Source organism: Adiantum capillus-veneris, chromosome 11, assembly GCF_014529385.1.
Source record: "Adiantum capillus-veneris isolate H3 chromosome 11, ASM1452938v2, whole genome shotgun sequence".
NCBI classification, from domain to species: Eukaryota; Viridiplantae; Streptophyta; class Polypodiopsida; order Polypodiales; family Pteridaceae; genus Adiantum; species Adiantum capillus-veneris.
The window spans coordinates 118,006,452-118,027,759 of NC_140941.1; the positions used below are offsets into that span (position 1 = coordinate 118,006,452).

A 21,308-nucleotide genomic window follows, 5' to 3' on the forward strand; every position below is an offset into this window, starting at 1 on the left:
TTTCTACAATCGTAGGCAGGGGAGCATGACAACTTCGGGTGGCATAGATGGAGTGAGTGATCTCAAGTATTGGCTGAGGGTGGCAAAGCCATGGCTATGGAACCGGGGCATTAGAAAACCTTCCATTAAGACAATTATATTCCAAACTCCAAAATGTAGGCTAGAGCCAAACTGTGCGACAGCTTAGGGCTCATTCAGACTGCCCATGAGACAAACATCAAACGAAAACAAATGGCCACCATGCAGAAATTCACACGGCGCGGCTTTGCCGAACACAAAAGCTGACAGCACTATAGATTGCACGTCTCTCCGCAAATGCGTCCTGCTCAAAACTATGCAGATAAATTTCCCGCTTTGCAACAGGATGGAAACCTCTCGCTTTGCAATAGGAGGTATTGCCGCCCGCTAGGCGAAAAAGCTGTATCAATTTGCTGACGAACCACTGCGCAACACGGCAGCAAGTCGCCCGTCTCAGCAGGTTGAGCGCGCAGTCTGAACCAGGCTGCGCCTACTAGGTATTCACGGAGGAAGATGCGACAAGCATCGGTGCCCCTCCCAATTTGCCCATCATATGCTGAGCAGCTAGTGTATGCATCCAGCTTCAAGACATAGGCCTTGGAACATGCAGGGGTGATGCGGGTGCCTTATCTCAGCCTATCATGGCTTCTTGGGTTGACTTGCGAAGGTTGAGAGCTCTCTTAAGAGAATGACAGAGCTCTGCTTCCCGCTCGCATAGCAGACATAGGAGTGCCTCCAACTGCCTTGTGAAACCTGTCGGAACCAGTCTACGCCGGCGCGGAACAGTTCCAGCAGGTTTCACCAAGCGCTACGTAATCAAACCATTCAAAGCTGCCTACAAGGTGTTTTAAAATTTATTAAAATATTATCAACAGCCCCACCGATTGGCCATTGCTGCAGCACCCCACTAAAAGTCCTCCAACCTCTTTGTCATGTGCAGTCATAACCCTTTCGACTCGGATGATACCCTTACTCACCCAAGATCGCCATCAATCCTAAAAGCTGAACTCTCACGATTCTGGAAACCCTTCTGAGGATGACGATGATGATAAAGATGTTCTACCTCATTGAAGCAGTAGAGCACGCCTTCTCATCAAAACAAAGATGGTGATGTTGGTGATCTGTAAGCTATAGAGAGAGAGAGGGAGGGATGGGGGGATAGGTCTTATACAGAGAGAAATGAAAGAGATTTCAAGAGGGCGAAGCAATGCCCAGAGAGAGAGAGAGAGAGAGAGAGAGAGAGAGAGAGAGAGAGAAATGAAATGAAATGAAATGTTATATTAACGTCTTCAAAAGGCCATAATGACCTATGAGACCCGAAAGTTACAAAGTGGTGGATCTGATACAAAGTCAGAGTAACAAAATAACCTAACAACAGTACAAAACAAAGATATATACTATGGGGTCCTAAGTTGATCGATGTGAACCAAGCAAAAAATGGGCGGCTTGTTGGGATAGCTGAATCACCAGAGATCCAGCATCGGTCGTTGGCGAATCTCATCAATTTCCTCCATGGTTTAGTAGTCTGATCGGGTGTCGTGCATGCCTAGCCAGCGTGCTCCGAGTTTTCTGTCGTAGCCTCCGTCGATGCTGTGTAGTTCTTCGCAGTTGCGGGCGCCTGGATTTCCCCAGTTCAATCGCTCTGTCAATCAATGTGCCTCTGGTATGAGACGAGGGGGAGCTCTGCTGTGGGAGTGGCTCTTGCGGCTGTCCCCTGTCTGCTCTGAAGAAGTCAGTGATCCGTCTTTGAGACTGGCTAGCCTCACCATTCATCAGGCTATCTCTGTGTCTGCGCAGCTCGAGCAAGAACAAACCCAGACATCTCTGATCTTCGTATCCCATGACTCTTGAGAGTGGTCCAAAACCTTCTCTGAACAAGAAATGGAAGCGGCCTCGTATCTCGTAGTAGACGGGGCAGCGACATGTATAGTGTAGCTCTGTCTCAGGTTCCATGTTACACAAGGGGCATGTCCTGTCCTCTGTTGGTACTCCGCTGTATCTCCTCGTCTCAATCCGCAACTGGTGAGAAGATGTGCGTAACTGGCCAATAGCACATCGTATCCCATGAGACAAGTGGGTATCCATGTATTTGGGTCTCGCCACAAAACCATCTTCCGTAAGCTAGAGAAGGTGGTCTTTGTAAAAAGCCATCTTCGTGCCCAATTCCCGTGCTGGTTGTATCCATGTCCTTCTGGTGTCTAGCTGGGTCAGGTCTTGGCATATGAGCTTGGTGATCTCTGACTGTGTAAGGGTGAGAGATGGTGCATCCAATGAGTAATGGAATGGTGGCAGCCGGTCTATGCTGAACCCATGTGCCTGAAACCATGATGTCATCTCCCCATACCAGCATGTTGTATCTCCTTGTATGGCTAACTGTCGAGAGGCTTCAAGTGCTATGCGAGCATATCTGTCTCTAGGAAGTGCCCATGTGCGGTTTATGAAGGAGACTGATCTGGTGAGCGCCTCCACCACAAGTGGGGGGGCCGCTAGCTCTGCTCGAATAATGGCCCGTGGTACTGATGCCTTGGCTCTAATGAGCCGCGAGATCATAGAGACGAGAGGTTTCTCCATGTTCCTCCATCCTTCTGAGCGACCTGTCCTCCCGTGGTGATCCAGTGAAGGTCCCCATATCTCGGTTCCATAGAGCAATGCTGAAGCCACCAAGGTGTCAAAGAGCCAGACCTTTGTCCGGGGCTCCTGAAACTGAACCAACGAACACATCCTCTCCAATCTACCCAATGCTGCGTGGGCTCTAGTAAGTCTGGTTTCTACCCTCTTCTGAGTGAGAATGTAGGTCCGCTAAAAACCACTCCAAGGTAAGTGTAAGCGTCTGTGTACTCCACAGTCTCCTGGCCGTATGTGAGTGTAGGTGCTGACCTCTTGATCCACTGTGGGGTGGTATTAAACGCCATAACCTTGGTTTTACCCAGGTTGACAGACAAACCACTTTCGTGGGCAAACGTATGCAGAGCATCCAATTGACGTTGCATTCCCTCTGGGGATTCGGAGATCAACACTATGTCATCGGCATATAACAAAAGTGGAATCCATGTCCCTGCCCACTGAGCACCTTTATCCCCATCGTTGTCAATGTAGTCAGAAATCTCATCCACATACATACCGAAAAGAGTGGGAGAGAGCGGGCAGCCCTGCTTCACCCCAATAGTGGAGTGAACCGGTGTAGAAAGTCCCTCCGGGGTGCGTACATGCCCTACTACTGATCTGTACAATGCCATGATCCCCCAAATGAGTTCTGTGGGTACTCCCATTTCCTGTAATCTGCGCATCAGTCTAGCTTTAGGTACCGTGTCGAAAGCTTTGCGGAAGTCCACAAAGCTACAATAGATCCGTCTCCCATGAGATCTGCCTTCCTCGATGATGGCCTTGAGTGTTAGGATATGGTCAAGAGTAGAGAAGCCTCTCCTGAATCCTGCCTGCCCAGTTGCACGTATTCCTTCCCTCTCTGCCCATCTACTCAGCTGTTGCTCAAGAATGGATGCATATAGCCATTCCAGTGTGTGCCCAATCATAATAGTGCGATAATTCCCAGGCTCCATGGGGTCTCCTGATTTGAAGATAGGTATGATTGTAGATAGGCTCCAAGTGTCGGGTAGGCCCTCACACATGGCACGGTTAAACATAACTGCTAGAAGCTATGCTAGTAGGTCTTTGGCATGCATGAAATGCTCAGCTACTAGGCCCTCATGATCATATGCTCTCCCAGTCTTCATCCTGTCAATGGCTTTCTTCACCATCTCAGCAATGAAAAAGACACATGTATGTGGGCATGGGTCGGGGGGGTTGGGGAGGGGCGGTTGTCCAGGTACTGTGTACAGAGATGATGCGTACTGACCCCAGGTCTCTGTGGAGGAAATAGCAGGGGGGGGGGGGGGGGGGGGGGGGGGGACTGCTCATGAAAGAGCCACCACGCCTCACGCGAGTCTTGACTCAAGAATAGCTGATATAGATCTTGCGCGAGTCTAGCCAAAAAAGCCCTCTTCTTCCGCCGTACCAGGCGTCGGAAGTCCATCTGTGACTGTCTGTGAGTGACGTCCCCCAACAGCACCTCCCTCTGATGTCTGGCTCTAGTTTGGCGGCACTCCTCATCGTACCAACTGTTCTGAGGCATGCTCCCAAATCGGCGGCTCTGCTCAAGCTGGGTGTGTGGGTATGCTTCAGCTGCTGCCTCATGTAATGTCTATGTCAATATAGTAGTTAGCTCTTCCAGAGGTCGCCCCGGGTCCTCAGTGCATAGGCATCTGTAGATTCCGTCCATGTATACAAAGTCCGTCTCCCTTGTGAATGTGTAGCGAGTAGGAACTGCTACTCGTGGCCTGTGTGCTACACTGAAGTGGAAGGAGATGGTCATTGACACCAGAGCATGATCCACCGCCACCCCGACCGGTCTGGGCCCAACTGTGAGATCCTCGATACTAGAGATGAGATTCGGTTGTGCCATGACATAGTCCACCGTGCTGGCTCCATGTCTGTGTGGGAAGCATGTAAAGCCTCTTGCAGCACGAAATCTCTGTAGGCCGTTCAAGATGGCCAATCCATGTGCAGTGCCCATGTCTATCAGGTGTCGCCCATACTCAGTATATTCCATATCGTGTGATAGTCTGGAAAGGCCCGTCTCTGCCACATCTATCTCTCTTAGCATCTCCTCTGAAGTATCATAAAACACTGCCTGGTGATGGGCAGTCCTAGCATTGAAGTCCCCAAGGATGATAATGTCACCGTCCCTAGAGAAGTCCCATATGTCATAATCCAAAATAGAGAAAGTGGATTGTCCTTTGGGTGGTGCATACACTGATGTACTCGGGGGAAAGTAACAAATAGCTAGATAGAGGTATCTACCTGTCTCTGCTTTCAATCTCACCCACGTGTACCTAGCCTGCTCGTCCCTAAGGGCTATATGTATCAGTGGCTGCAGATCCTCTCTAAATAACACTGCCACTCCTCCCGAGCCCCGCCCTCTGTGCTCTGAGCGTGTCTCCTGTCTATAGGCTGTCTCCCACCTATATCCACTGATGTGAGGCATGGATTGCCCAGGGGCCTGGTGTGTCTCAGAGTAGAAGATGATGTCTCTTCCAGTAAAACTATCCTCAAAAGCACCCACATCAAGACGCATAGATCCATTGCAGTTCCAGGCAGCTACTTTGAGTGTGGTCCCATAAGTCTCGCACCGTCATGTGGAGCGTCGCTCAAGTATTACCACTTTTCCGTCTCGGTAAAAAGCGATCTTGCCTTTTCCCTTTGCCGCTCTAATCTCCGGCATTACTTCCTGCATATGAGCGATCTGCGAGAGGGTGAGATCGTCCCCAAGAAAGATGCCAGTCTCGTTAAGAGTTGGTCTTTTCTTCAAGAATGACTTCTTTGCTTCCATGGAGGGAAAACGGAGGATGAGTGCTCTTTCTTTTGAGGTTTCTCCGCTGCCTCCATTTTTCTTTATGTTGCTTATCTCCATGCCCTTGTGTGTGTCGGCTCATGAATCCCCATCAAGGCTGTGAGTTCTTTTGCTTCTTCGTCCACATTGCCTTTGTCTTTAAGACCACAAATTCTCACATGTAAAGCGTGCACCCTTCTCCTCTGCTCCTCCTCTAGTGTCTGGTTAATGATGTTGTTGGGTGTGGACGTGGTCGTTATCTCCTTGTCTTTTCCTTTCTTGGCCACCTTGATCCATTTCTCTGCTTCGTCTGCCTTCTGTTGGGTTTTGGTAAGAACATACACCCAAGAAGTGGTCATTTCTTTGTGTTGTTCTTCTCCCTCTTTGATCGCTCGTACTTGTTCCTTGATCGTGTTGATTTCTTCAATTATTGAGGGTTGCAGTTCGCCCTCTTCCAGTGTGTTTCTTGATCGGGCTTCGGCGAGTTCTTTCTTGAGTGACGTGATCTCTTCCTCTTGGGTTGTCACTCGGTCTTCCAGCGTGCTTATCTTGCTCTCTTGGATCAGCACACGTCCTTCGAGAATGTTTATTGTGCCCCAGAGATTGCGGTTCATCTTGGTGATGGTCTCCGTCATTTCCTCTTTGCATTTTCGAATGGCATCCTCTAGGGGGTCGGCTTTTTCGTTCGTTTTCCTCATGTTTGATCGTCGTCCGCAAGGGGGTTAGATGCGCGTGTGTACCCACTCTAGCAGCAGGCGCGGCACTGGATGTACGTGTGCACCCACACTGGCGGCGATTGTGACGAGCAGCGGAGCGCGAGGCGGTGTGGCCCGGTACCCTCAATATGTTCAGCTGTGTGTGCGCGCGCGCGCCTCAAAAACAAAAATGAAGGAGAGGGAGCGGGGGGGGGGGGGGAGGGGGGTAGAAATGAAATGAAATGTTATACTAAAGTCCTCAAAAGGCCATAATGGGGGCGGGGGCGGGGGCCAAAAAAAAAAATTTTGACGTCCTACGCGTGGATGGACGTCCTACGCGTGAAAGAAAAAAGAGGGGGAGGTGTGGGGGGGGGGGGGGGGGAAGAGACATGCTACGCGTAGAGGTTGGGGGGCTAGGGCAACGTGCAGCGCGCGAGCAAGGCAGGGCGGCGGGGGTGCAGGACGACGGACGCGCGGGGCAAAGGCGGGGGTGCAGGGCGACGGGCGCGAGGGCAGAGGCGGGGGGGCAGGGCGCAAGCCAGGCAGCAGCACAGCGCAGCAGCAAGCAGCACAGAGAGAGGCTCAGCAGCGCGCCAGGCTGCAGGCGGGCACAGTGGCGCGCGGGTAGGGGCAAGGGCAAATGCGGGGGACAGCGAGCAGGGCGAGGGGGGCAACGAGCGAGGAGAGAGAGAGAGAGAGAGAGAGAGAGGGTTGGGGGGGGGGGGGGGGGGGGGGGGGGGTTCCTTTGTAATGATGTTTCATTACCTACCAGAGAGAGAGAGAGAGAGAGAGAGAGAGAGAGAGAGAGAGAGAGCGTACGCACGGCTTTTGCCTAGCTAGTGTTCGGGAAAAATGTGTCTCAACGTAATATCGCCTCGTTTTCAATTTCAAAAATGCCAATTGAGCACAAGGGGAAAAGGAGAAATTCCGCCCCGAAACAGAGAAAAATAGTGTAAAAGCCCCAAAGAAAAGGAATTTTGTTTGAAAAAATGATTTTTCCCGAACATTGTGCCTAGCCCAAGCTAGCCAGATTCCCCTCTTCTGTCGCATCTAATTCTTTTCAACTGGTATCGTAGGGCTAGAAAAATACAACCAATGAAAATAAGGACAAACATGAAGTTCTCCCAATTATTAGGTCAAAATTTGAAGCTTTTGCCCATAATTACAGTAAAACTTCTGTACATTTTTCGCGTTTTTTAAAGGAAACCTCAAAATCTAATTAAGATTTTACAATTTCAACCTTAAAATACATTTGTATCCCAGTTTTTTTCTACACGTTGCCTTTCTGTGAACTTCGTGATTGTAATCGAAACCAATCCATGCAAGCGTAGGCCGATTTCAACACGGGGTGATGCCACTTTCAGCAATGGCAAATTTTAGCACTATTGCAATAGGGTCGGACACTACTGCTGTAGATTTTTAATTTTTTAATGAAATCAACAACTTGTTAAAAGTGGGTACCACATACTTACTACATCTAAGTGTCGATTGAATCATAGGAATCCCCAAAGATCCAGATTCTCATCTCTCACGATCTCATATGCAGCTGATCATATGTAGCGGGACTTGCTCATTTCTTTCATCGCTCGAAAAAACTCGCTCATCGTTATGTAAGACTCCACCATAGAAACTTTAGAATCTAACTCACTCCAAGCTCAACCATCATAGTACATACCAACATCATCATGACTAAGTCCCATAGTAGTTGGTGGTTATTTTTCATTCGTGGGCAAGTCCAAAAAACCCAATCATACTTCAATCGGACATGTCAGATAGTATGGTTTCCCAATCAGATTGGTCTGGAAAAAACTATGGTTGTCATAATCACAATTGCTTGTATACACAAGCCTAAGCAAAGCTACAAATCTGTCGTGCAGGGCATGAAAGTGAACCCCACGTGCAGGAAAACACACAGAGCATCTGCAAGAATGCGCTCCAAATTTGAAATAAAAACATCTGTTTTGTTAAATTTAGGCATTTGATCACTTCTTTAAATTTGAAGGTGATAAAATATACAAAATGTATAGATTCTTTGTATAAAAACCTTCAAATATATATCCTCATCTAAGTATAATTACAGCCGCATTGAAACCCAAAAAAGTGTTTTGTGAGCAAACTTCTCAAGGCTGCTTCCAGCTTGAAATAGAAGCTCGAGCCTCGATATGAGACAAATTTGATTTGGCTTCACCAGCCGTACCATTATCTCAGTTAGCAAGGCCGTATGCCCTCTTTGCAGAGTCCAATGTGTTAGACAAAAGCATGGCTATTGTCATTGGCCCCACACCACCCGGAACTGGCGTGATAGCAGAAGCTTTCATACATGCCTCCTTAAAACATACATCCCCCACAAGTCTGTACCCCTTCTTTGTGGAAGGATCCTACACATTTACAGTAGGCACAAGGTCCTGGTTAAACAAATTTTCTCAAAAAAAAGCACATACAAGCAACAAGAAAGACCCACCTCAATCGGATTTATCCCGACATCTATCACAACTGCACCAGGCTTGATCCAGTCTCCACGAACCAAGTGAGCTACGCCAACAGCTGCAATCACAATATCCGCTCTTTGTGTAACTTCGGCTGGGTTGGGAGTTCGAGAATGTACTACGGTAACAGTTGCTTGATGCCGCTATAACATAAAACAGAATGTTTGCAGTAACTAGTAAAATGTAGTGTTAAACGATGGTTGTGCACCAAGTAACAGCACATACCTGAAGCAGCATGGCAGCTGGTGTGCCAACCACATTACTCCGCCCGATGACCACAGCATGCTTGCCTTTGATGTCCACATTAGATCTAAGTAATAGTTCAATGCAACCTCTTGGAGTGCATGGCACGAACAGGGGCGTTCTACCTTGCATAGCAAGTTTCCCAATGTTTAAAGGATGAAACCCATCCACGTCTTTCTCAACACTCACAGCAGCCAAGATTTTTTCTTCATTCATATGCTGTAAACAGTAGACCTTATTAAGGACAATACTACGGCTCGTTCTATTTGAAAATGGATAAGCAGAAAAATGTATACCTTTGGCAGAGGGAGCTGGATAAGTATTCCATGAACAGATGGGTCATCATTGAACTTTTGGACAACAGCAAGCACATCGTCTTCACTGGAACTTTCTGCTAAATCTTCCCCAAAGGATGCTATACCTACTTCTTTGCATGCTTTTTTTTTGCTCCGCACGTATGTTTCCGAGTCTTTTCGTGACCCAACAAGTACTACAGCCAAGCCAGGGACCTTTCCCCCAGTTTCAGACTTCAATCTTGTAATCTCTTCAGCAATCTCTTGTCTAATCTTTTCGGCAATCAATTTTCCATCAATGATGGCAGCAGTTGAGTTGGTCTCCATTACTGCAGGCAGAAAATGTTTATTGCTTTTGTGTACTTCTAAAACTGAGAAATAACATGACACAAGTGACCGTGAGAAGTACTTGCAAAATAATTTTCAACTTAGGGCAGAATATCCATAAGCACTCAACCTGGAATCTCAAAAGACTTTACAGTGTGTAAAACCCAATGAAAGCAAGAATTACAGCATACTCACCACTGAACTATCTCTGCATTGGCAGAAATACCTGAAAGGTCTATTTTATCTTCACACAGTCACCTTGAACCCGGTCACACTCCGCGATAGCTCTAATGCAAGTTGCAACTAGAAAAGAAAATTCTTTTTTCAGGTGCACATGGCTCTATGTGCCACAAGGACATGCTACTACTATGTCTTCAAAGCCAAGGCTTGTCTATTGAGTCTCAGGACTTTTGTACCAGCAACTTTTTTAGTCAGCTTGCAAGACCTTCACACTGCTTGGTTGGTGTTGTCATACTTCGGTGGGCATCCGGCAACACCAGCATGTAACCTAGGATAAGTGCAACATTTGGTCCAGTGTGACAAGTTTGCTGACATGGCACAAACAATACAGCAGACGATGCAGCGGGGGCACCAGTCGAGAACCCGTATCTGAAGGTAGGCGGCCAAAAATCATGCCGGATTTTGCAGGCAGTTGTATGGAAATGATGACATGGCACCTTTGACGATGGGACAGCTTTTGGGCGCCACAAATGTGAAGCAGTTGACTTTTTAGCTTTTGGGTCCAATTCCTGAAAGCAAAAGACTTTTATGAGCTGTTTTCAGCAGTGATTTTTATTTGCTTTTGTGACGCCAAGTGTCCACCAATATGAAGCAAGGACTCAGTTGTTAGCAGATCTGTGTGTGGTCCCACCAAGAGTGAACTCTTGGTAATGGGTGCTCGACTTGAGGGCAAACACTCTTTGAACAGGACTACGCCCCTTCTTTGGTCTACAAAGTGCACGTGTGATCTTTTCTATTTGGCTCTCCCCTTTCAAGTTCAGATTTACATGTCCCAAGTGACTCATCCATCTGGTGCATAATTAGTAGTAATTACACTAGTATTAGAGCTGTTAGAGTTATGGCATCTCTTTGGATTTGTCCAGTTTCTCTGAGGGACAGGTGACAAGGAGTGAGGGCTGTTTTGTGGCTGTGCCCGGGCAAGGTGAAGTAGTTTTCTCATGTCAGGACACTTCCAGCAATGTGTAGCCCGGGGGTTTTAGGTTCTTAGTTGCCAACAAGGTTACTCATACTTTTGGGTTTGAGGCGTACTTTCAAATCAGTACGTACTTGTACATACCTTTTGATAGTTTCCTCATATCTCCGTTGAGTAAGATATCCACTGTCATGACTTGTATATCATTGGACCACAGATATAAGAGTCCACAGCTAGCTTAATATTGAAAGAGAACAGAAGACACAATAACAAGATAAAACGACACAGAAAACACAACCATACTCATTCTCTGCACTCACACATTGTGATGTACACTCTGATTCATGATTAAATATACACAATTCAGTAATAATATGGTGTTTGTTGAAGGAAAGACATGTTTGGTTTGGATTGAGGATTGCGTGGCTGGGAATATAGTGCATATTTTTTTTGGTCCTTTGAGATCTATAATATCTATGTTAACACAGAAAGATCTAGTCGTATGTCACAGACTTGGACACCCACAACCAGGAATCTGACACGACACACGAGAGAATCACTTAAAATACTTCACAACTTTAAAACTTGAGTCGACACGGCCCGACGTAGTTCCGTGCCCAAAGGTATTGGCCCCAAAACCTGGCGCCCCTTTCGGTAATAATTTTTATATTAATGCTTGAGCAAAGTACAACTCCCAAGGGACCTCTGCTCTCAGACTCTACGTCCAGATGCTCTGAAGACTGAGGCCCCTTGGGCCTATTTATTCTTACAAGGGATGCCCTAAAAGCAATTAACTCAAAAGCAAATAGTCCCGAAAGCATCTAGCCAAAAATCTGCCAAAAAAGTAGTTTGCGCAATTTGCGAAAATCTGTACAAGTTGCCACGTCATTAGCTGTCAATGCAAATTCCAAGATTCCGTACAGTATACCACATGCACAGTCAACACGAATTTCGGGATTCCACAGTCTTTGCCACGTCAGCATCCGTATTGTCCTGCTCGTACAGTCTGCCCGGGTGGTCATGCCACATCATTTGTTTGTGACATACCACCCTCTTGAAAGAATTGTAATCGCCCTCGATTACGGTCAGACATAAGCCATAAACCAGTTCAGTAGACACTGGCTCTAAGTACCGACGCACTAGACGACACAAATCCAGCACTTGTACAAAGACGATAGCCACATCACATTCAGATAGAATCTATGAGCATGATTCCCGGCAATGTATTTAGCAATCGTATCTAGATCTGCACCGGACCTCATTGATGTCGGATTTACTAATCCCATATTGCGATCTCGTCCATAGAGTTCGATTTGATCTAGGACCGTGATTCCTAGCCACGTATTTAGTAATCGCATCTAGATCCATCTTAGATCTCACTGATGTCGGATTAACTAATCCCACATTACGATCATGTCCATAAATTTCTCGAGACCGAAATGTTGCAGTCATTTGGTCAATCATTCCATCTGCACTCAAGCACTGTCGCGTGCGAGTAATCATTTTCGGACATTCTAATTTATCAATCAGACAATGAGTTCATACTGAGCAAAGTGTTTCAATCATTCAGTTCTAGTTGTGTGGCTATCTCATCCCTCGGGAACTCTTAATGCGCTCACGACAATTCCATTCAATCATTCATCATGATTCAAAATTCATGATTCTTATAGTTATCAGGTTCATTCTGGAGTTGTCATTGCTTCGAATTCGTCATTATCTCATTCTCGATTCCACTCGTTATCTGCACACAAATAGCAAGTTCTTCCAGAAAACACTAATTTCATACATAAACCAAATCCATCTAGGGGAATTTCTATTTCAAAGTTCTTCATTCACACACTTAATTCATACTGAACAAAGTGTTTCAATCATCTAGTCATCTCATCCGTGCAGAAGTCTTGATGCACCTAGATCCCTGTGTAGCCATCTCATCCCGCAAGAACTCTTGATGCGCTCACCATCGTATCCAGTTATCTCATTCATATGGGAATCTTGATGTACTAGAATTTTATTTCATCATTCATCATTCATCATGCATCATCATTCAAATTTCAAAACAAAATTCATCACTTTTATCTTGAATCGACGGATTCATTCCTGAGCTACCATTGCTCCCGATTGCTTTCAAATTGCAAATTCCTTGCCATGTCATCCTCGATTTCACGTGCAAAACAGGTAAAATTTCAAGCAAATGGTTCACCTTGCTGCAAAAGAGTCGATGTTCGGCTCTATGCTTCTAAATGCTTTCGTATGCATGTTCCTCGCTCCTACTAGTTATCTGCACACAGACAACAAGATATCAGTATCCCTTTCAGTTTCCTTTCCAAAATCTATTCTGGAGTGAGCATCTCCTCGCCCTGTAATATCTCCTCTGAGAGGTGTTATCTCTGTCAGATTCTCCATGAAAACCCATGTGTAATTTGGAATTCTTTATGGCTTATGCCCTGTAAGACAGAGCGATGAAGACGGGATCCAGCCCGATGCGCAATGAAGTAAGGGTGGGAGTGGCTAGTAAGTTCGGGGTCGGGACACGAAGATTCTTCAATATTAATTTCCAAAATTGTGCCCAAGTGCCCTGTTTGCTCTTTGATAGCACACGCCTGATGCTTTGATACCACTGTCACAAACTTGGACACCCCAAGTCGGGAATCCAAAAAGAAATTCTTCCTTTGGTTCTACTCTTGCTTCTTCTACCAACCAGAACCCTATTTTTCAAATTCCTCTTACCTCTACAATTTCTTCTTCTTTGCCACCACGGTCCCCCACCCACACCACCACCTTGACCTTATTATCCTTAATACAAGGACCCTATCCACTGTATCTAGGTTAATTATCCTCCACCCATAAAGCCAAATCCCAAACCATTCAAAGTTGGTAACTTGGTGGTGCTATGGTATAGCTCAACATATTCCATGGAGTCTAGATGCTTTGCAATTTCTCCAACAAATTTAATGTCATTTGTGATATGGAAACTACACACAAGATTTTGAGCTTGCTAGTATCTCCAAATTTCTTAGACCATGCTTTTAAACGATGGAGTGCCCTTATTGTCAAACCCTCTACTCCAAAGATATACCTAGATGAATCTGGGATAAGCCCAGATTCACCCTTGAAGGAGAGTGCAAGGTATAGACCCATGGTAGTCACCCACAAGACAATATAACCATCAGCTCCATCATGCATAGTATTGACTAAATACCACGACATCCCCACTAACGTCGTCAGTGCCCAATAGTGGGTGTAGAACTAGGTACTAACATATGCTCCCCAACACAACACACACCACACGCGCACACACACATGAGCATACATCAACAAAGTTCAACGTACTGAGTTTCTGTCATGACTCCGGAGATCAAGGGCAAACTCAGCCATAATGAAGCCTAGCACTAAAAGAAGCATGAAATTGAAAAAATTAGCACAAAAATGAGGTAGTTGATAGGGCATACGCACCACAACAGATAGAAAGAATTAGCACAATATCAACTGGTCGTCACAAATCAAAAATGCTTTAGCCGAACAAATTTCGAGTTGAAAAGTCTCTCTACTTGAAACCGGTTGATTATGTATCCTATCGAAACCCTTGCTTGCAATCTTTAAGGATTGTACTTTGGCAGATTAGTGCGAGAAGTATTGTTGTGGCCTCTCTTCTCCATTACACGATTATCTTACCATCAAAGTTTCTAACTTGCAAGAGCTTATGGATCATCTAAAGTTGGCTACAAGATAATGGTTGAAAAACTTACTTTCACCAATGATAAACATTCTCCTCTTCTTCCTACTCCCAATACTCCTGCATCTTTTGATCTTTTGTCTCTAACCGCACAAACTGGCAAACTTTTCAAACCCTCAACTTAACGCTATACAAAGGGAGTCTCTAAGGAAGAACAACTAGTGCTACCAATGTTTCCAAACCAAACTTACTTTTCGTGTTTGTCCCTAACTTGTCTTCTAACCCCTAATCTAGCAAGCGTCCTAACCATCAGCTTGCTTGACACACTTTGCAAGTCCTCGGGACAAGTAAAAGGGGAGAAAGCTTTCATATTCTTTGATCTCGGAGCTTCAAAGTGTTTGGACCAGATAGATTTGCTTGTCTTTTTTATTCATGTCAAGACCTTTACCCTTTTCATCGTCCTTTTTTCTTTTGGTAATCTTTCCTAATGCTTTGAGACTCATCCTCCAATTGTAGGCTTTTGGCCCCAATGACAGACTGGCCTCAAGTGGTTGATATTCAGGTGGAGTATTTTTTACCCTATGAAGATCTTGCCATTTCTACAAGAAAGTATAGATAGCATCTTATTTCTATCCTTTTCTTTAGTGTTAAATTGAGGAGGTTTCATGTCTTTGAGAACAGGGTTTTCTTTAGGACTCAACTAGGTGTCAAAAGAAAGTATAGCAGCCTCTTTGTATATGGTTCCACCGTTCCTAGACGTGGAAGGCATATTTAGATCAGGTGGCACAAAAGACTGTTTCATCGATTGCTTCTCCTTCTGCATGTACTCGGTCAATTTAGTCATCTGATCTTTGAAACCGTCTAGAGTAATAGGAAAGTATGTAATTGTAGTTCTATGTTTTCTACCCTATGTACTATCATCTTATGTTGCTCACAGGATGGCACATTCCATTCTTCACATATGTCCTCAACTCCATACATTTTGGTCTTGATTGGTGTCGGTTTCAGATGGTTTTTGATTTTGGTCTTTTTCCAATTTTGTAGATTTTTTGAAAGCAAAACTCACTTAAAGCTTTGGAAAAGACAGAAAACTATGCTAAAAAGGCTATGCACAAATGTACAAAACTTCCCTGACAATATTTGTGTGGTCGTTTGCCGAAGACATGCGATGCTTCGTATCCTCGGCAGTCACCTCGTAAACATTTCTCCTTACTACTTGCTTTTCTTTCTTTAGCACCCTTTGTACTTTATGGAATGAGGATAATAGCCACCATTGTACTTTATGGAACTGACTGAGTGGGAGAGTTAGGTGGGCAGATAATTAACTCAATAAAAACTTCCACTACAAGTATTATTGATTGCTGCAATTGCTCACCTTGAAACTTCGACAACGTGGAAAGCCCTCCTACTTGATTAACTATGGTTAGCTTTGGTGTGCAGCCGCCCCTAGAGGAAGCCGAAAGCTTGCAAGTAAGATGGCCTATTGACAATGCTCCAAAGCGGCACTGGGGCATCAATGAGTACAGCTATGGTGGATAAGGCCCGCAACCAATATTAGGTAGCTCCCCTGGCTATGAAGTGGCTAACGAAGCATGCTATGCTAAGCTTGAAGCTCTGCAACTGAGAAACCTTGCCAGCAGAGGCCTGAGCAAGCGTTGATGAAGAGGGCGATGAGAAAACCGGGCGGACTGCAACAATTGCAAGTATGCCATTGCCCACATAGAGCTTTTGCCAAGGAGCACAAAGTTTACAAGTAAACTACGAACAAGAGAAGGGCAGCAACGAGAAAAGCTTTGATCCCAGTATAACGAGCTATGAAGCTCTTCTAGCAAGCTCTCACACACACACACCGTGGCTCCTCTGCTCGCCTGTCATGGCCAGTCCCGCGCTGACCTTGTGCAAGGAAAAATTGCCCCCCATTTAGACACATGGCCCTCTTGGCCCTTATCAATACTTAAAGGCAGTTCCCACAGTAGACCGTGACCCCTAGCCACGTGGTGTGCACATGCCCCTAAACTATAGGATACTTCACAGGGACTCCTCATTCTCTACCTACCTATGCATGCCATACTGCAACCAGTGTGGTACCGGATGGTGCTAGCTAGCCCTTCACATATCATGGTTGTACTCCCCTATGCATATAGTTCCACATCCATAGAGTTAGAGCTCAATCCCCCTCACCCCTCATATACATGTCCCTGCTGTCAATCTACTTTGTTTTGTAGTGGGTTTATTTTCGACACTCTTGCCCTTTTTTACTGGTCACCCAGAAGGACAGACATGTACGTTCAGGTTGAATTTAGCCTCTAGAAGACATTAATCTCTCTCTCTCTCTCTCTCTCTCTCTCTCTCTCTCTCTCTCTCTGAGTGTGTGTGTGTGTGTGTGTGTGTGTGTGTGTGTGTGTGTGAGAGAGAGAGAGAGAGAGAGAGAGAGAGAGAGAGTAATTAAAAGCACTTACAATCTTCGTCCAAAATGGCTCGGCAGGGCTGAATATCCTCACGATCTCTCCAGATTTCTGGAGAATTCCAGCCAAGTAGAGGAGGGCGGGGGCAGGCACCAAGGAAACTACTAGCGCTCAAAGGACTCGACTTCCCATAGGAAACAGGCCTAAAGAGAGCTGCTGCCTGGAGGCGAGAGAAGTGAACACTTCCACCGCTAGGGTATCCAGTAGGGTAACTGTAACCTGCTAAACTGTGATGAGGTTTGAGGCCAGCGTCCGAATAGCGACCTGTATAAATCAGTTGAGCTTGAGGTGAGCTCGCCAATTTCTCTAGCATCTTCTCTGAGCCTCTTCTTGACGTCGCCCTGCTCAAGAGGAGCAAGCACATCAGCAGAGGGCGGCTATGATGACACCCACTAGCTCCTGCATGATGTCGCTTTGAATTTGAAAGGTTTTATGTGCCCTGGTCACCTTGGGTTCATTTTTGAAGCCACTTTTGACCTTCAAGAACACTAGCAAAATTTAAAGAGAATCTATATCTATACTATATATTAAGGAGATTGGTTTTAGAGTGTCACGTGTCAAAGTTTGTTCCATCCGGTGAGTTCTGGTTCATATGAGTGAGAGGGAGAGGGGGAGAGAGAGAGGCCGCCGAAGGTGGCTGGCCGTACTAGTGCATACATAAACTAAGCAACCAACAAGTGTTAGGATAAAAGCCCCAATATTGGGACAATCACCACAAGTAAAACAAACCCTCCCCCAGAAGTTGGACAAACAAACATGGGTAGTTGCTGTAGGTCGTCCGTCGTGGAGCGTTTCCATTGGAGGAGTATTGAGTTCAAGCCCGGTTTTTTAATGTCCCATTTTGCGCTCATGTGTGTCCTTAATGTCTTGAGCGAGTTTTTTGCCTCGAAGTTTACGCAAATGCAGCGGAAAATTTGCTTGCTTCGTCGAAACCAAAAACGCCTATTTTGCTAAGTAAAGAACTCCTGCGCGCATCTTCTGGACCATTCCAAGCCTCAAATCTCCAACCATAGCTCTCATGCCGCTGTGTGCAATCTCGTTGTCCTTAATATGGGGCGTTTATCCTGATAGGGAGTGACATCAAAATGGTCTGTAACATTATGAAGTCTAAGCTTCAAACTTGTTTCCATAGGAGTAGCAATAGGTTTGTAATCCTCAATTGAATCTATGCAACACTCTCTCGTTGTCCTATGTCTAACACAAAACATACCTCCATCAACCTGCTAAACTATAATACCCAAATCTACACTATTTATGAAGCAGCTTAAAAATTTCAAGGCTTAAGCAGCGCTCCACCTTTCATGTGAATAAAGACTCTACTTTTCCTTCTCAAGACCATAAAGAAACTGCAACATTCAAATTTGACAGGTGACTCTATGTTTCTTTCTGGAGGCATTTCCTGTTTGGCTCTACCTTGGAGGCCATAGAGGAACTCCCTTTTTCTTTCTACACAAATACACATGTAGCCTTTAAATTCAAGGGTGGCTCTAGAGCTTAGGAAAATATCAAACTCTCGACGCTTCCATGCATCGAGCAATGCTGAGCTAAAACCTTGCATTGGGCATTTCCACACATCGTTGTCTTGCTAGTCCCGAGGATGCGCATATTACACATTGTAGCTTTGTGCAAAGGGACAGAGTCTAATGGTCTCAAAGTCTGATTGGCACTACCTTTGCCTCACATGGGATAACATGAGCATGTTGGGGGGGGGGGGGGGGGGGGGGGGGGGGGGGGGGGGGGGGGGGGGGGGGGGGGTAGGTCTCAAATAGGACTCGCCAAGAACATTATTTCTAATCCAAGTAATTTTTAAAATAAATAAGGGCACAATTAAAACTCTTTCGATTTTTAGATCAAAATAGAGCTTGCAAAAAACATTTTTCTTGATCAAATTGATGTTAAAATAAATAAGGGCACTTTGAAAAAGAGTAGAGATTTTAGGTGAAAGTTTGAAGAATTGTTGGTCTTTACACTAAAACTTGCAAAAGGTAAGCTTGGAATTTAGCTGAGATTTTGCAATTTTAGCAGGTGAAAAATACACTAAACTTCTTCTTCTTTTTTGAGAACATTGGTTTCAAATAGCCCCACAATGGAGGGCATGACAGATTGCAACTATTGCAAATCTATTACACGCTCATGTGGGGCATCATCATGAAAGAGAGAGAGAGAGAGAGAGAGAGAAGCTTTGGAGGTATCTACGTGTCATTTGAAGTATAAGCCTTTTTCTACTTTTTCTCCTTGAAGGGCATTTAAAGAATGGCTCCATTTTTCCTTCTGAAGACCATAAATCAATGTTGAGCTAAAACCTCACGCTAGGAACCTCCATGCATTAGAGTCCTGCTAGCCTAGAGGATGTGCACATTACGCATTGTAGCTTCAGGCAAAGAGGCAAAGTCAGATGGTCTCGGAGCCAGATTGGCACTAACTACGCCTCAAATGGGACAACATGAGCATGGAGAGAGAGAGAGAGAGAGAGAGAGAGAGAGAGAGAGAGAGAGAGAGAGGTTTCAAGTAGGGCTTGCCAAATATATTTTCTCTAGCCGAAGTAATTTTGAAATAAATAAGAGAGAGAGAGAGAGAAGCTCCAAAAGAGGATGCTCATTGCAAGGATCGCCTCTCTCCTATGCTTGGGGAAAGGTAAGGGAAGATGATGCGCGGTCAAAATTTGAAGAATTGTTGGTAAAAACTTTTTTGATTTTTAGGTCAAAATTTGAAGGATTGCTAGTATTTACATTAAAACTTGCAAAATTTTACCAAATAGCTAGTATTTTATCAAATCGCAAAATCCGAAGAATTGCTAGTATTGACATTAAAACTTGTAAAATTTTACTGATTTTCTTTAAAGCAAGTTTGGAATCTAAACTGTGATTTTGCAAGTCTAATTGTTTTAAAATACACTAAATCCTTGCTTTTTTGAATAGCCCCACAGTGGAAGGGAACGATGGATGTAGACAAGTTTGATGCTCAGTACATACACAATCACTCTCTCACCACCCCAAGGACATGCTATGCAAAGAGAGGAGGGGCACACCTTTTGAACACCCTCACGTGGGGCACCGTTGTGTGTGTGTGTGTGTGTGTGTGTGTGTGCGCGCGCGCGCGCGCGTGTGTATAGCTATTTTTACTTATAAAGACATAAATGAACTTTTAAGCTCAAAAGACAGCTTGCTTTAGAAAAATGACAATGATTAGTACAAAAACAACTCAGTCTTAGAATTATCTGTGTACATGGTGGCTATAAGAATGAGGTCTCGTTCTAATATACAATAATAATAACCCATCAAAGAAGTAATTCCCAAGTAGTAGGAGCAAGTGAAGTCATGGACAGTCATTTGCTTCAAGCCAAAAAAATTCTAAGAAAGGATAGAGTCCTCACCTGCATCCTTTCAAATAAGACAACAGATACATTCGCCTTGAATGCATTTTACAGGTGTTATTGGACTATATCAGTTGTTATCCATGTCCACGTTACAACTTTTTAACTTTAAAACAGACGTGCAGAGTGCATATGTAATCCACTTTTAGTAAAGTATAAGATGTGTGTATTTTATATCAATTTGAAAAAAAGACAAAATCTCTTAAATTTATGAAAGTACTTCTATGTGAGGTTCCTATATAGTCCCATTTTTTAGACCTTAAATAGATAATATATATATCATTCTAATCAAAAGTCCCCAACCCCTTTAAATCAAAGTGTCTCAAAAGAAAATATCCCCAAAAAATACCTAAAATATTTTGTAAGTTAAATCTTTAGTTTAAAGAATCTGTTTTCAATTTATCATCTATCTCCATACAATCACAGTAATTTGATTTTCACACTCAATCCTCAAATCCTTTTGTTTGCTCTAGGTATCAAAATCCAGACGGTATTTTAGGTTAAAACAAATTATCAAGAACTAATTGAATACTCAATACTCTACAACACTTGTTATACCAGCAAGTTTAAACCTACAATAGGATATGGTTAGCACAACCATACTGTCGTGATACAAAACCTATAAAAGAACTAGTGAGTTGTGCCGAGAGAGTGACATCAATAATACATTCCTTAAAGTAAGTCACCCAAGAGAATTGATACCTAAAATATGTACAAACTCTAAAAAATACATTTGATTGGCACATTTTTTTTCCAGAAGTATCACCCATAATAGGGCAAGACAACCTTTCGACCATCCTGCCTCCCCTTTTTTCAAGAAACTCGGGTAGTGCAGTATCATTTTAATCAAGCCACAAAACATAATTAGTACTCAGTGTCACCATATCCATGTTCGCCTCAAATAATACCTTCTTAAATCAGAGCACGGTGTAGTAACCAAGACCAAGTGTTTCAACACATTGACGAGAGAATATCCAAACCAGATTATCGTTAAAAAATAACAAACACAGAGTTTTGGCAAAGAAGGACTATTAGAGTCATAAACCATGCTTTTGAAGGAGATCTGTACTCGCAACAAGGAACATATTTTTATACAAAGATTATCATACTTTGCAACTTGTAATTTGAGCAACCAGGGGCAAGAGTCTTTATAGAACATCAATTGTACTATGCTGCGCATAATATTTTTAAAAGAA

At 44.4% G+C, this 21,308-nt stretch overlaps 1 protein-coding gene across 2 annotated transcripts; it reads right to left on the minus strand.

Moving 5' to 3' along the window:
* Positions 1–8,039: 8,039 nt before the first annotated feature.
* On the minus strand, positions 8,040–17,172 carry LOC147447901 (bifunctional protein FolD 4, chloroplastic-like). Of its 2 annotated transcripts, XM_086523805.1 has the most exons (6): positions 16,734–16,869; positions 9,644–10,197; positions 9,125–9,450; positions 8,811–9,047; positions 8,561–8,728; positions 8,040–8,477 (listed from the first exon to the last, which is right to left on the minus strand). In XM_086523805.1, exons 3-6 carry the CDS (start codon positions 9,446–9,448, stop codon positions 8,304–8,306), a joined length of 903 nt encoding a protein of 300 aa, XP_086379931.1. In that variant the 5' UTR covers positions 9,449–9,450; positions 9,644–10,197; positions 16,734–16,869; the 3' UTR covers positions 8,040–8,303. The 2 variants fall into 2 exon arrangements, with proteins under 2 accessions (XP_086379931.1, XP_086379930.1); XM_086523804.1 differs by lacking the exon at positions 9,644–10,197 and having other exon boundaries at positions 16,734–17,172.
* Positions 17,173–21,308: the final 4,136 nt, after the last annotated feature.